The sequence below is a fragment of the Culex pipiens genome, chromosome 3 (genome assembly GCF_016801865.2).
Source record: "Culex pipiens pallens isolate TS chromosome 3, TS_CPP_V2, whole genome shotgun sequence".
Taxonomy (NCBI): domain Eukaryota; kingdom Metazoa; phylum Arthropoda; class Insecta; order Diptera; family Culicidae; genus Culex; species Culex pipiens.
The window spans coordinates 36,029,545-36,046,421 of NC_068939.1; the positions used below are offsets into that span (position 1 = coordinate 36,029,545).

At 34.1% G+C, this 16,877-nt stretch overlaps 1 protein-coding gene and 1 long non-coding RNA gene across 2 annotated transcripts; both read right to left on the reverse strand.

The window, feature by feature from the left end:
- Nucleotides 1-3,719: 3,719 nt before the first annotated feature.
- LOC120418892 (uncharacterized) lies at nucleotides 3,720-4,580 on the reverse strand. The gene is made up of 2 exons (XR_005605639.2): nucleotides 4,179-4,580; nucleotides 3,720-4,101 (listed from the first exon to the last, which is right to left on the reverse strand). It is a non-coding gene; the product is annotated as an uncharacterized LOC120418892 (long non-coding RNA).
- A 7,503-nt stretch (nucleotides 4,581-12,083) lies between these two features.
- Nucleotides 12,084-13,371, reverse strand: LOC120418891 (ceramide-1-phosphate transfer protein). Its single transcript, XM_039581423.2, has 3 exons — nucleotides 12,990-13,371; nucleotides 12,715-12,926; nucleotides 12,084-12,578 (listed from the first exon to the last, which is right to left on the reverse strand). The coding sequence occupies exons 1-3, from the start codon at nucleotides 13,112-13,114 to the stop codon at nucleotides 12,280-12,282; spliced, it is 636 nt and encodes a 211-aa protein (XP_039437357.1). The 5' UTR covers nucleotides 13,115-13,371; the 3' UTR covers nucleotides 12,084-12,279.
- Nucleotides 13,372-16,877: the final 3,506 nt, after the last annotated feature.

The window sequence follows — 16,877 nt, forward strand, 5'->3', positions numbered from 1 at the left end:
GTTAGATCATCCGAATTATCTTGATCAGAACAGTATAGCTCTGGTTCCTTGCAAGTGTCCTATTTTCTTACCTCCACGTTGGCTTGGTTTTCATGATGACCTAGCTGGTGACCTGTGGAAACGGATCGTAAACCTTTGACCACCGCGGGTCAAAGTCGAGACGGCTAAAAGAAAGGGGCGCGACAATGTGGGAAAGGGAAGTAATTTGTGATTGTAGACGGTATTGTTTTGATTCGCAGTATGTTGAGTCAACTGCTGTGGATGTACCTGAAACATTGCACAACGGGGTTTCTCTTTTCTTCATTCTTAGCTACCACCTATCTCCTATTTTTATTTTGCTCTTCTGATTCCCAATTCTTGACTGATTCTTCTATTTAATATCCAACATTTGATTTTAATTTTACTAACTTTTGATTCTCTTATCTCTCAAAGCTTTTCCACTCTTTTCTATCAATTGATACTGCTGTAACTAACTTTGTTTGTTTGTTTCTTATTTTATTTTTTTATTTATTTATTTATTTATTTATTTATTCATTTTTTTTTTCTTTTCCTTAAAAATATACTTTTCCTTAATGTACTAGTAATATCAAGTCTATTTATCATTCGCCTAAACTTTTTTTTTTTTTTTGATTTTATTGCGAATTTATTTATTTGAATAATTCTTTATCTGCCCTATAAATTATCATTACCATAATCTAAGCATGTTTTGTATCTCTATTTATTAACTATTGTCTAATTTTACATCTAATACATCTAGCATCTCATTTTTATTCTTCAAAATACGCTCATCATTCTCTTACTACTGATACTTGATTTTTATAAAATAAATTCTCTTTTACTGTCTATTGTTTGCAATCTTCACCCTTTTTTCAAACAAGTGAGGTTTGAGCCCTTACTCAATTTATGGAATGGTTAAAGGATTAAAACAAATATTACTATTGTACTTTTGAAAAACTTTTTTTAAATGCTTAGGACCAAAATATTGTAACAAAACACCGCGACAGAAGAAATAGCAACAGATTAACACGATTCAACATTAGGGAAGATTTCAGGAGAAAACAGTACACAGTAGAATAACAACTAGTTTTTGAATTCAAACTAAAAATAAAACAGTTTTTGCTTTAATGAATGTTGATAGGCACACTATAAATGGTTAGGCGCTTATACTTACATCAAACCCTACGTAATGTACCACCCCCGGCCGAGTTAAAATGCGTAACCAGAAAAGAAGGTGTGCATGCCTGGCACGAACACTCAAAGCGTGTTCTAGCGTGCTGCTCGTACTGACTCAGAGCAAGGGTGAGATGTAGGTGTAAGGGCAGTGCGTGTTCGTCGGGAACCTGGTGCATAAGATCGGTCAAGGCCCGTTCTTACACTGAAAATTGCGAATTGCGAATTGCGAATTTGATAGGCATTTGATTGTTGAAAGACTCCCAAAAAACTATATAAAAATATCTTAAATACCAAATATTTCCGAAATTTTTAAATTATACAAAAGTACTCAATTCTGATTAAAAAACACAAACACAAAGTTTCATAGCAATTTGAAATACCACCAAATGTTTTACAGTAAAAATTGTATACAGTCCGTCTCAACTATCCGACGGTTTGAACAACAAAAAAAAATAGTAATTTTTTATTTTCTTACTTTTAACATCAAATTCGACTGCGACTTAATTTTAGTCACTGTTGAGTGATTCATTGCCTATTAAATTTAAAAATGCATATTTTCAATATTTCATTTCAGCCATTTTGGCCGCCATCTTGAATTTCAAAATTCTAAATCATTTCAAAGTAATTTAGGCTGGTACCAATTTTATTTAAAGTGTTTGTTTCCCTCCCCCTCCCCCTCCCCCTCCTCCTTCAAAATTGGCCCGAAAAATCAGGGAGCAAAAATTTTTTTTTTTCAAAAAACTTCTAAATTAAAATGAAAATTTAAGTGGAATCAACTGAAATCAATTTTAGATCCATTTAATTGCGTTCAGAATAATTTTTAGCATGTTTAGGTTGATTTGAAAATCATTTGAAATTTTGAAAATTGCCGATGTTTATTTTTTTTTCGCTAAAATTTTTGTTTTCGTAAAATCATACATTTTTAGAAAACTAATGATTGCAAAACAACTGAACTAGTGTAAAATGCATTTTAAAACACTTTTTCCATGCAAATGTTGAAACTGTGCCTTTTTATTTTAATATTTATATTTTTTTATTTTTTCCGAGTACTTCGGATAATCGAGTCTGAACTACATTCTTATTTTCAATGGCGCACATCAAGCTAAGCTTTTTGCACCACAATTTTCGGTACGCAAATTTAAGTATCTTCGAAATTATGGGAACTATCGGTTAATTATGAGAACTATCGATTATTTATTCCCTAAAGTTGCTGTCTACAAAAAAAAATAAAGCAGTTTTTGACTCTTTTTACAATCATATTGTTGAAAAAAAAATAAAAAAGAAAAAAAAATATATAAAAAAAAGGGTTTAATTCGTAAGTTTAACAATTTTGGAATAAAAAAAACAACAACTTCCTATTAAAATACATAATAAAATAAAAAATAAATTGTTTATTGTGCTTATGAAAATCAATATTTATTGAAATAAGACTTCAAAAATCATAGCGCTGAGTAAATTTTCTATTGACTTGCACCAGGAAAAATTGCAGCTTTTCAAACATTTGTTTTTTAAACCGGGTCCGGTGGTGTAGTGGTAATCGTAGTTGCTTCTCCCCCCTCGCCAAAGAAAAATATCATGGAATACTCAACAGAAAAAAAACAAACAACCAAAGCTTAAGGTGAAATTGGAGCACAACACTAAATGGCCGAAAAAGGCTGCCGTCGCATGCCCTTAATTTCCATCAATGATTTGTTGCAGAACCTTAGTCATTACCATCAAAAATACACCCTTTTTGAAAATTTTGCTCTCGCATCCACATTTTGCCACATACCTTTTCCAAACATGAACTCCAACAAGTTATCGCCGTCATTTACCGATTTTAATACATTTTATATTGTTTTTTCACTCAAAATTCTTACAAACTGCTTAAAACTTCGGAAGCACTTCGGAAGGTCTTCTTTTGATTCTTATTCGTCCTCGTTTTCGCACAAGGGGAAAACCACTCCGATCAAAGAGCCCTGGGCACTCCTGGGCAACATCGGGCACGTCATCGGGCACCCTAGGGCACACTCTCGGGCACCTTTGACTAAAATTTTGACATTTACATAAACAAACAGAAACAAACATGACAATCAGATTTCAAAAATTGATTGAATAAATTGGTTTAGTTTTTCGGAATGTTTTCCGATTCAAGGAATTGTTAAAAGCTCAGGTGATCAATCAGAGTTTAATAAAAAGGTAGCATTTAGAGACCAATGTTTTCTAATTTGGGTTGGCGTATTTCAGTTTGGCCCTTCCAGCAGTGAACATACACAGCGCAACAAATTAACAAACCCGACCAGATCGTCCTGCCGGAAGGTTTCACTTGCATGACCGACGATCAGTCAAGACCACGGTCGTGCTGGGATAAAGTACTACGACACTGTAGTGAAATCGATAGCCAGTAAAGAAGGACCTCGACGAAATACTGGAAGTTGTGCCGAATCAAAAAAAAAAATTATACAATTCAACACCCGGGAAAACCGTTTGACGGGAATACCAAAAAGACAAACAAAGAGTTTGTGATTTTAATATCCCAGCACTGAGATGCGACGAAGTTCTGCAAATTTGTTGATCATGTGTTCTTTATTATATTTAAGAATGTCGTTATAAATAAATATAGTTTTGTGTGAATAAAAATAAAACTAGCTTGTTGATTATGTTTTGAATGTACAAATTGCACTGCACCAGGCAAACGGCTTCTTGTCCTTGTACCGCAACCTGCGTTGAGGCCGGGACCATCTTGAACTGAGCAGTGGCGACGAATAACGCTCGCAGCTCCTGACAGGAAGTGTTAAACTTTCCGACGCAAACATCTTGGTGTGTTCAGGTAGTGTTGAAACTTAATCCGGATACAACGTGAGCCATCATGCCAATGTGCTGATCGCCAACCAGTTTTGGCCCTTCGGAAAATCTGTTGCTCCGGCACCAACACGTCGTTGACATGCCCTAAAATTAAGCAAAAGTTATTTAAATAATTTAATTCACTAAAGTTCAAGCTTTGATTAAATTCCTGTTGTCTTTACAATCGATCTCACCAGCGCTTCATTGGGATCGGCACCACAGACACGCTTCAACGCGAGATTTCCTCATGTGGGAATGCTTGCGACAATCTCAGGATCGCGGGGAATAAGATATCGCGACTTAAAGCGCTTTCGGTGGTCCTTCCTTTGCTTAGAATTGTGGCGCTTCCAGGAGGTATGATTCCTCGAGCAGCTGTTTGACCTCCGAGAAAAATTCACAACACAAACCGACAGCAGTCCAAAAAAGTGTAAACAAAGTAACAGGGTTGCTAAGCATCGTACACAAATTATTTATTTTGAGAAGCTTCAGGACACATTTGGGCAACATTCGGGCACCTTCGGGCACGTTTGGGCAACTTTAGGGCACAGCCTACTCGAGGGCAATGAGCAGAGTGGTTTTCCCCTTGTTTTCGCACTTCTTCTTCACAAACTTGGTCACTACTTTGATTGCTTACGTTTCGGATGTTCCTTAGGTTGAACTGGCTTCATATTATATCACACAACGTGATTTGTTCAAAACTTCCCGGAACACACCTTTTGACGCGACGAAATTGAAAATTTTAATCACAATTTGCTTACTTTTGCAAAACCCGAGCAACCGCTTGAAAAATAGTATTATTATTACTGCCTCTGTCCGTACACACCAATCTTTCATAGTATGTGTAAATCCATCATTTCTTAACAAACATTTAAAAAAGTCTTACTGAAACAAAGCCTTTTGCACTGATTTCTTTTGGAACAAGCCCTATCCAAATATTTACCAAAGAAGGTGTAGAAAGTGATGCCAAAACAGAGAACCATAAAAATGCTCGCAAAAATAGATAAAATAAAAATCAATTATTATACGCTTTTAAACTTAATTTTAGATCAAAAAATTTCGAATAAATTCCGCTTGCATGCAAACATATTTTTTGCTGACAAATAGAAGCAATCAAATACAAATTAAAACAACCAACATAGCAGACCGTTATATTTTAGTCACACTCAAACCAGCAACACTGTTTCCACAAACCATCTGTCATGCTGCTGCGGTAGAAAATGAACAAAACAAAGCAGTCAACCAAACAAACCAGAAGTGGACGGATTTTTTTGAGAAACCTGTGAAAACCCGCGACCGAAACCCGGACCCAAATCCGGCCGTAGTTCCGTTCACATGTTCCTGATTCTTGGTCCCTTCGTGTGGATTTAGTTGCGACACAGTCGAGGGTATTTTCAGATTGGCTGGCAAAAATAAACGTGTTCCGTTGAAAAGCGAACCGATGGTAGCGGCTTGGTTCATTTACCGTCACAAGCGATGTGCATTATCCGTGCCGAGATGCCCCGGGCTGAAGTGTGCCCATCGGAATATAAAATTGTAGCGATGGTTCCGAAAGTTGCTTCGTCGGAAAAATGTTCCAGTCGCCACCGCAGTTGGGGCAGCCTTGGACATAGTCAGCTAGCGGTGTTTTTCGTCCACTGTCCACCAGGATGCATTCAAAGGCCAAGCTGAATCGGCCGCAGTTTTGGCGTAACTCGCACAGGCATTCCTTATAAGGCTGGATTTTCATGGATTGTGCAACGACATCGAGAGCACGAGCATCGAACCAACTCGATGCTCGTGGCTTGCGTTACTTCATTTAGCTTAGACACAACCCCAAAATCGACTTTCCGGAATAAGGAACACTTGCATGCAAGTTAACGAAGGATGGAAAATGACAGATTCAAACGTAAACAAAGCAGCATTGCGTGGCGATCGGAACTCCAGAATAACTTTTGAAATAAGCTGATGTTGTTCAATAAATCTTTTTCAAAAAGGCGTATGATTAGACTAGCGCATAATTTAATTAAATAAAACCATTTGCCTCATGTTCGTTGCGAAAAATCATGCAAAAAAGATGAGAGATAATTGAGGTTTTGCAGCGCGACTGTGTTTCAAATGTAGGTGGCGCCAAAATGAGGTTACTTGCCAAAAATCGTATTTCTTTCTGCTGGATTGAAGAACAAAATCGCTTATTTCTCATGGTTCCCTGCATCAATCTTAATGAAACTGGTTGCAAAAGACGAGAAATGTTTTTTGCTTTAAAATAATGAACATCATTTTTTAGGCGCGCAAAAATTTGTGACTTTTTAAAAAAAAAAACATGTTTTGGAACACTAAAAATGAGTTTCCCCATATATATCAATGAAACAAACAGTTTTATAGTTGATAACAGATGTGTTAACGTATATTCAACAATTTTTATTGATTTTTGACAGACTTTCTTGCCAAATAGTCCAAATTTCTATCTTTTTCTAAATTTACAGTTTTCTCATAGAAAAATCAAACAAATATTGGAAAGTTGTACACCAAATTGTTGGAAATAATTTTTCTCATCCGAATCCGGCATAAGTTTAATAAAAATGTTGATTATGAAGGAAAAAACACATTTTTAAAAAAATCATAGGTTTACGCTATTTGTAGGTGGCGACATGTGTCTTTTAGCTTAGCTGCAAATTCTCTATAGAGTGGACTTAAAATTGGAAAATTTTTATGAATTTTAAAAAATTTAAGTATTTAAGTAATTAAGTATTTAAGTAATTTAAAGTTTTTTAGAAATTTAAAAAATAAATAATTCAAGAATTATGAGAAATTAAAGAAATAATTTAGTAATTTAGGAAATTGGGTACTAAAGCCCTATGTCAATTTTTATGTACAACGGTAAAAAATACGATTAAAAACCATTTCTGATCACTTTTTTTCATTTTAATGCAATTTTTTTTTTTTGACAAGACAACATTTTTTCGATGGATCAACTATGGTCCCCTTGGAACAAGCTGTCAAGTAGGAGCTTTTCTATCAAGAAGGACCGCGAGGTTAATTTTTCAAAATTTATTTAAAAATCCATTTTAAACTCTTTGTGGTCGTACAAAGGGTCATTGTACTCTAAAAAATAAGCTTTATCGCTGTAAACAATAATATCAGCAATCTAAGCTTCATTTTAGGACCCAATTGAGGAAATTTAAAAATTAAAGAAATTATAAAAAAATTAAGAAATTTAAGGAATTAAAAAAATTAAAGAAACTTTAAAAATTTTAAAAAAAATTTAAGAAATTTTCGAAATTTTCAAAATTTTCAAAATTTTCAAAATTTTCAAAATTTTCAAAATTATGAAAATTTTAGAAATTTTAGAAATTTTAGAAATTTTAGAAATTTTAGAAATTTTAGAAATTTTAGAAATTTTAGAAATTTTAGAAATTTTAGAAATTTTAGAAATTTTAGAAATTTTAGAAATTTTAGAAATTTTAGAAATTTTAGAAATTTTAGAAATTTTAGAAATTTTAGAAATTTTAGAAATTTTAAAAATTTTAGAAATTTTAGAAATTTTAGAAATTTTAGAAATTTTAGAAATTTTAGAAATTTTAGAAATTTTAGAAATTTTAGAAATTTTAGAAATTTTAGAAATTTTAGAAATTTTAGAAATTTTAGAAATTTTAGAAATTTTAGAAATTTTAGAAATTTTAGAAATTCTAGAAAATTTAGAAATTTTAGAAATTTTAAAAATTTTAGAAAATTTAGAAATTTTAGAAATTTTAGAAATTTTAGAAATTTTAGAAATTTTAGAAATTTTAGAAATTTTAGAAATTTAAGAAACTTAAGAAATTTAAGAAATTTAAGAAATTAAAGAAATTTTAGAAATTTTAGAAATTTTAGAAATTTTAGAAATTTTAGAAATTTTAGAAATTTTAGAAATTCTAGAAATTTTAGAAATTTTAGAAATTTTAGAAATTTTAGAAATTTTAGAAATTTTAGAAATTTTAGAAATTTTAGAAATTTTAAAAATTTTAGAAATTTTAGAAATTTTAGAAATTTTAGAAATTTTAGAAATTTTAGAAATTTAAGATATTCAGGAAATTATAAATATTTAGAAATTAAAGGAATTGAAGAAATTAAAGTAAGTAAAGACATTTTATATATTTTTTATACTTTAGAAATTAGAAAAATTTTAGAAAACTTTGAAATTTAAGAAAACTTTGAAATTTTAAAAAGCTTAGTAAATTTATAAGTTTAAGAAAATTTTAATTTTTTTTTAGAAATTTTAGAAATTTTGGAATTTAAGAAATTTAAGCAAAATTTAGGCAAGCAATCCGTCCAACGATGCACGGAATCCTCCTGCAAAACAATGCACCGAAATCCATCCACCGGTGGACGGATTCTTCCTGCAAAACAATGCCCTGAAATCCGTCCACCGGTGGACGGATTTCTCCTGCAAAACAATGCACCGAAATCCAACCACCGGTGGACAAGCTCCTCTTGTCAACTTGGCCAGGCAATCCTTCCACCGGTTTACGGATTCCTCCTGCAAAACAATGCCCTGAAATCCGATCACCGGTGGACGGATTCCTCCGGCAAAACAATGTCCAGAAATCCGGCCACCGGTGGATCAGTTCCTCTTGCTAACCTAGGCAAGCAATCCGTCCACCGGTGGACGGATTCCGTCTGCAAAACAATGGCCAGAAGATTAACTCCATTTCACCATGCAAAATCAGCTGTTTTGATTGTTGACAAGGTCTGGTTTGACAGATAGAATTTGTTTCGTCAAGTTTCATTCCCATCCCGTACCAAGCGTTTCAAAGCGTTATTTAGGTTTGTGTCTAGGGTGCCGCTGAGGTAGCAAAAAGGCACTGAACGAGCATCGAGTTTCAATGCACGGACATTTTAGCAAAGCATGGTCGTGAGTATGCTTTCGATGTCGGTCGTCTAAAGATGCTCGTGCATCGAAAATGAAAAGTCGGAAAATCGCATTTTCGCAACTTTCCGGCGATGGGTATGTGTTTGTTTGTGCTTATACTACCATAAAATATCAATCCAAACCATTTTGCGATTTAACCTGATTGATAAAAATGAGTTTTCGGCAAAATGTGACCACGAGCATCGAAAGCCGCTTTCGATGTCGGTCATCGAAAAATCTATGAAAATCCACCCTAACGGACATGGACGTGACAACTGTGTCCCTAGTGTTGACCCTTTCGATCTTGTAGTAAACACGAATACTCAATAGATCTCATGTCAAATTTTGGCTAATTTGTACTGTAACACCGCGTAAAAACTATATTTTTGCCGGCCAATCTGAAAATACCCTCGACTGTGTCGCAACTAAATCCACACGAAGGGACCAAGAACCAGGAACATGTGAACGGAACTACGGCCGGATTTGGGTCCGCCTGAATCACCCTTTCGTTGGTTCCGGCGCTGCCGGCGAATAAGGTCAGCCAGCTCGGCTATTGGGCATGGATTTTCGGACTGGAAATTCGATTGAATATCGAGGGTTGCCTGCTGCTCGTCGAGACAGCGTTGTGGCCAGTGTCTAGCAGATCTATGTGGGTCCAGTGCTGCACGCCATTAGGGCGTTACGGCACTTTGTCGGTTTGGTTTTCTAGAAATTGCGAAAATGGTTCGAGATTTATGAAACTTTTTAATTTTAGGCTGCAAAATGGTCAGATCCATGGAAAGGGATCACCTTTGGGCCATCATGTAAAAATCGCCTAATCTAAATTACCGTCATCAGGGGTGACATTGGGTCTGGTGGTGAGAATGGGACGAAAAACTTCAGCATTTTTGTATGACACAATCTCACCCCCAGACCCAATGTCACCCCTGACGGCGGTACCTGTTTTGTACGGTGCGCTTGAGAAGTTCGACCGTGTCGTAGTGACACACATCCGGTTTCTAAACTCAGGAAAAAGAGTTGACTCGAACGGAATCCTTGCTGGTCATGGCACCACTCTATCTGGGACAGCATCTGAGAACATTCCGCTGCAGCTCGTTCTGCAGATCACTATTACAAATACCAAAAGCAACGTGAAGACGTTCCAGGAACTGGACAATGTGCTGAGCAAGGAAATTTTCGCGAAATCTTTAGCAGGTCCTGCCGAGCGAAGCATCCGTCGGTAGAGATCATTCAAAGTGGGCCAAACAATCGCTTCAGAACAAACGCAACGGATGGCATTAGTTGAACTCCATGATTCAGTAAAAGACGGAGGCGCCACTTACGAAAAGTCTCCACCGATTTGGCCACGGCAAATACCAAGCCGAACGTTAACAAACCAAGTCGGATGCTGCCGGAGGGAGCTTTCTTCAAGGCATCCCCGTAGAACAGCATTATGCGTCCGATTTGGAGGTTAGTCGGACGTGCCAAGGATAACCCGCTTGATCGTCGAGTTATAAGTTATACGAGTAGTTCTTTCTTTTGGTGCCGGATTTTACGACTGTAAACTTCCGGTTTTCCGACGAGGTCAAGTCGAGGGGAATACACTTCAAAAATTTGCTATGTTCGAATAAGTGCCTCCAAGGCTGGTCTCAGAAGATTTTTCTAGAACCATCGCGGGGCGGATGGCATCGCTTGGCGAGAGTTGGACCTGCGGACCGAAATTTCGCCACTCCTACTTCAGAATATGACATGATTCAATTTTAAAGTTTGACTTTTTGTTTGAAAAGTATTTAAAAAAGTTTTACTTATGAAATGTAAACTGCAATGTGAATTGTTTTTTTTTTATTTTCTACCAAACAAAACAAAGAAATTTGTGTTTGGTCAATATTTCATAACAATACCAACACTAACATGGTGAGTGTTGGTATTTGTGATAGTCTTACCAACACAAGTATAGTGATAATGATTAATGATTTCGATGATTACCATGAAGAAGAAGAAATATAAGAAGAAGCCCAAATCGGATGTGGAGGCATTTCACCTTAATCGAGCTGTCAAATCGCAACATGGAGTTAAACTTTCTGTGCAGTTGCTGTGAAGCTTACCAAGGCTTTTCAAAAAGTTTAACTCCATGTTGCACGCACACACTCTCACTTTTAATTTCTCGATAGCTTGAGTCTATTGTCGTGACCAGACGGACATATTTCGGTCGTTTTCTCGCGGATTTCGGATACCAATTCAAAAACGTTTTATGGCCAAAGCAAAACAGAAGACTGATTTATTTTTCTTTCTGTCACTCACACTACCATACGAGTTCTCGCACATGCCAGCACACCAATACTACTGTTCGCTACAAGATATTATGCTAGGGGTGCTCACATTTCTATATGCCACGCTCCATCACTACATCTATTACACAAATTTGAACAATATTTTTCCGAATTCTTCATTCAGAATAACTAGAATAATATTCTAATAGAGAAAAGTATACGTTGAAGTAATTTAAGAGGAATTTGTCGAATTTTAACTAAACTCAAAATATTTTCCCGGTTTGTCAGTCGAATTCCCGAGTTTTTGCCGGTTTTCTCCCGGTGGAATAAATTCCCGGGGTTTTCCCGGTTTTCTCGGATTTTTCCCGAGGTGGCCACCCTGCTTTATTATTTTTAGAATATTATTTCTTTTAATACTTTCAAATCAAAGCAGTCCAATTTTCAAAACGCTTTAATGTTATTTTTGTCAGAATAATCTGAATATTCGCACCTTTAACTTGAAAATTTGCTCCAAAAAAAAATTCTGGTATGTATCTGTTTACCTCGTTTACTTTCTTCGTTTTGTAATTAAATTAAAACGCCTAAATGCATACGATCAACAAGCCAGCAAGCCGTTGTTCAAGCTTTTTTCTGCTCTGCAAAGCATTACTTGATGAGCTTTCACGCTACCAAAAATGATTAAGGCGCCGGAATGTATGCTACCTTAGCTTTTTATTTTATTTTTTCCTTTAAATTAAGGGATCATGCATAAACCGCGTGACCTCCCTGCTAAACCTTTTCTTTTTACAAAATTTAATCTTTTGTCTTAAACGTTGTTTTTCGCCAGACACCCATGAATGATTATTTATGATGTTCCGCCGTATTTCTAAGCTCATTGCTAACAATATGATGCATTCCGCACATCATGGCCCCACTGACGCTGATACATTGAGCAACTTTTTTGGATATATTGTAAGATCAAAACAAGCATCTACTTAATCAGGTGTGCCGAATATTTTTACTAAACCAAACATAATCAGGTATAACATAAAAAATTTACAATCACTATAAAATCATTCTTCGCATGAATACTTTAAACTATCACAAGTGCTGCACAACTACTGGAAACAAATTTACAAAACAGAAAAAAAATAAAAGCACAATAAGCGTACGCATCGTTCACCCCGCTTACGGCAGCCCGTGCAGATCGTACTTGGTGTACAGATCTTGCGTCCGGTCGTAAACCTGCCGCGCAACGACCAGCATCTCGGGCAGCTTCTGGATCGCGGTGGCGGCGTCCACGCAAACCTTCTCCAGCAGTTGGTCCCGGTTTGGTAGCGCGTACATCGCCACCGTGGCACCCTTCCGGATCAACCAGGGGTGAAAATGAGCCAACGTTTCGTTGTACGACGTCTGGCAGACGCAGTTTGTTTTATCGTCCGGGTTGGCCAACTCGCCGAGCCGCTTCAGGAACACGTAGATGAAATCTGTTTCGCGAGTACAACAGAAAAAAACTAAAATTAGCAAAGTGTGCGATAAGATAAAACAAAACACAAAAAGTGCAATAAATTGTAGCGTGGCGCGAACTTTGGCTGGCGCGGGATTAAAATCGCGCTCACTCACCTAAGCCCCGGTGAAGCCGTAAAAGTGTCCGACTGCCCGAAACGTAGTCCTTTTTCGCGAGCAGCTCCGCGTCCCGTTCGTATTCCATCATCCGTTTGATCGTTTCGAACTTTTCGGCGTTCGGCTGCTGGCGGTGCTTTTCCAGAATCTCGACCTTTTCCTTGACGTCACTGCTGACGAAGCCAAAAACGGTTCCCATCAGGGAAAAGAACCTGCGAGAGTGGTGGGAAGAACCGTGAATAATATTCGACCAATAAACGACAAAGCAATCTTACTTGTAAAGTTCCTTGAAGGCCTCAAGGTAAGCGTCGACAAGAACATCATCCGGATCAATCGGGTCGGCCAAGCACCGATCGAAGCACTCGTGGACCTTGGTCAAATCAAACTTTTCCTGGGACATTTTCGGGGATAGTTCAACCTTGGAGGCAGTTACTTTAAAATTTAAAGACCTTCAGTCATGCAACAAGAGTGTAGTAATGTTGAGCATAAGTTAATTAATGAACTGCTGTGCACTTTGGTGAAGACGAACAAAGAATGAGAAACAGATTGAATGGGTTATTGATATTTACGCTAGCACACAATCGAACGAAGGAACAACAGTTTGTTACTACACACAACTGATTAGAATTTAATGAAACGTCAGCTGGTTCATTGATCAATAGGTCTATTCCCGTACTTGCAGAATTGCAGAATTTCTGCAGCTTCTGCAGAATTCTGCAGCCAGCATAAGTCACTTTTTTGCAGCACGTTCCCGTACTTTTCAGCTCGCTCTCTTCATCTCTCTCTCTTTTGCAGAAGTTCTGCAAGCTTGCAAAACCGCAAAACTTTTGCCTGGGTAGCGCGTTCCAGTACTTTTTCTGCAATATTGTACACAGCTGAGTGGATTTACTCAAATTGGGTATTAAAGTTGTTTAATTATTTCAAAATATTAAAAAAATGGTTCACAAAAAAGTAATTGAAAGAATTCTTAAGTTAAGTTTACCTCTATAACGGGGATATTATTTTGTATGCAGTACAACATTTTATTTAAAAAATCAAGGATGTATTATTTATTAAGTAACTAGAAATTAATTATGCTTAGGTAGAAATTAATATTAGAAACAACTCAAATTTTTCACATCAGGTAAAAAAAATACAAATGAGAGTGGCAGGTACGTTTAATAAATATGATTAAAAAAAGACAAACAAAGGTTTTATATAGAAGGGACCAACACATGTTTTAATTGCAGAATGTTTGAAAGATTATTCATAATAACATAAATGAATTATGACTGGATGTCACACGAAAGAACAACGGTGACGCAGCAAAATTGACAAAATTAAAAAAAAATGAATCAAAACTCAAAAAAAAAAAAATGAAACACTCAAATTAAGAAATCTGGAAATTACAAAATCCATATCTAATAATATTCAAAAAAAACTAATATTTTCAAATTGAGAAACTTTCAAAAAACATACATCAGATATTTGAGAAATTTAAAAATGAAAAACAAAAAAAGAATAATAAATCACAAATTTAAAGCTTAAATATCAAATAATTATAAACTAAATATTTCAAAATGTTTTAAATTTCAAAAGAATTTTAACTTTAAAAATTCAAAATAAAAAAAAGGTTGAAAACGAAATCGGAATAAAAAAAACAAAAGTTTGAATATTTATGAGTTCAGAACACCAAAAATTCAAAAGCTACAGTTAAAAATAATAAGATAGAAAATTTAAGAAATAATAATTTCAAAAATAAGTAAAATTAAAAAAAATTGTAAATCAAAAATTTTAAAACTCAAACATAAATTTAATAGAAACAGTCCAAATTTCCAATCTCTAGGTCGTCTAAATTTTAGTTTCTGACCTAAGATATGACTTCAATATATGTGTGTTTTTTATGATTCAAGATGGCGAAAAATTCCAGAATTTAAGAATTTAGGAACTTAAGAATTTAATAAATTTGAGAATTTATGAATTTAAGAATTTAAGAATTCAAGAATTTCAGAGTTCCAGAATTTTTATTTCGACAAAATTACATTAATATTTTTTATGTTCATATAAGAATAAAAATTGGTAGCACCGTTTAAGTTACAATTTATTATTTTCCAATTAATTTTACCTATTATTTTAACACATATATTTAGTATATTCAAAATCAATTTAAGATCAAAAATTATTCCCAAACAAATATTTATTTGAATTTATTAAACTCAAAAGAAATGTTCAAAAGTTTTTAAAACAATTTGTTTTTATAGTACTTTTTTTAGTTGAGGTACTAGCCGTGCTGTAATACTATGGTTTAAGCTTTCAATTTTTTATCAGGTAAAAATAGTAACACTAAAAAAATCGCTTTATCATTTACATGACTGAGCTAAGCCTGAAATCGTTAACATAAAAAATCGTTCTCAATAAAACCAGACATAAAAAAAACTACCCCAAAAGCATTTATTATTACAACTAATAATAAAATGCTTGATTTCACCCAACTTGCAAATTTTATGTAAGCGTGTACTCAACATCCATCACACCAAATTGCAGTAACTTTTCAACAAGAAAGAGAAGAGAGAGCTTGCAGCAAAGTACGGAAACGGGTTTGCTGCAACTTTTACCTCTCTCATTGCAGAAGTTCTGCCTGAGAGAAAAGTTACTTTTGCTGCAGAAAAGTACGGGAACGCTCTGCTGCCGTTTTTGTGCAGAATTGCAGAATTCTGCAGTACGGGAATAGACCTAATATTTGGGAAGCGCACTAACACAAAAACAAACAAGTTGACAGCTGTCACCGAGCAAAAACCCTGGTGGTGAATTTTGGCGGAAGTGTGCATACCAGAGACAGGGAGACCAGCAATATTTAAATTCTTAAATTCTTAAATTCTTAAATTCTTAAATTCTTAAATTCTTAAATTCTTAAATTCTTAAATTCTTAAATTCTTAAATTCTTAAATTCTTAAATTCTTAAATTCTTAAATTCTTAAATTCTTAAATTCTTAAATTCTTAAATTCTTAAATTCTTAAATTCTTAAATTCTTAAATTCTTAAATTCTTAAATTCTTAAATTCTTAAATTCTTAAATTCTTAAATTCTTAAATTCTTAAATTCTTAAATTCTTAAATTCTTAAATTCTTAAATTCTTAAATTCTTAAATTCTTAAATTCTTAAATTCTTAAATTCTTAAATTCTTAAATTCTTAAATTCTTAAATTCTTAAATTCTTAAATTCTTAAATTCTTAAATTCTTAAATTCTTAAATTCTTAAATTCTTAAATTCTTAAATTCTTAAATTCTTAAATTCTTAAATTCTTAAATTCTTAAATTCTTAAATTCTTAAATTCTTAAATTCTTAAATTCTTAAATTCTTAAATTCTTAAATTCTTAAATTCTTAAATTCTTAAATTCTTAAATTCTTAAATTCTTAAATTCTTAAATTCTTAAATTCTTAAATTCTTAAATTCTTAAATTCTTAAATTCTTAAATTCTTAAATTCTTAAATTCTTAAATTCTTAAATTCTTAAATTCTTAAATTCTTAAATTCTTAAATTCTTAAATTCTTAAATTCTTAAATTTTTTAATTTTTAAATTCTTAAATCTTGAATCTATAAGAAGCCTGCGCAACGTACGGCCCGCGACTCCATTTCAAAATAGCTCTATCAATGGCCCGTAAGGCTGTTAATGAAATGTTCGATATGTTAATTTAGAGTCTAGATTTAAAAAAACCTCAAGGTCTTATTTTCTAATATTTTCACAGAAATTTAATTGAGAAAATTTAGTTTTTTTTGTGCTTTAGCAATGTTTTTATTTCAAATTCAAACATTCTTTATGTTTGAATTTAGTTTTTGTCATATCCATATTGATGTTTTCAGAATCAATAATTAAATTGAAAACTAGGAAAAGAAAGCATAATTGGGTACTAAAGCCCTATGTCAATATTTATGTACAATGGTAAAAACACGATTAAAAACCATTTCTGATCACTTTTTTTTTCATTTTAATGCAAAAAAAAATTGACTAGACAACAATTTTTCGATTGATCAACTATGGTCCCCTTGAAACGAACTGTGAAGTAGAAACTTTTCTGTCAAGAAGGACCGCGAGGTTAATTTTTCCAAATTGATTTAAAAATCCATTTTAAACTATTTGTGGTCGTACAAAGGGTCATTGTACTCAGCAAAATAAGCTTTATCG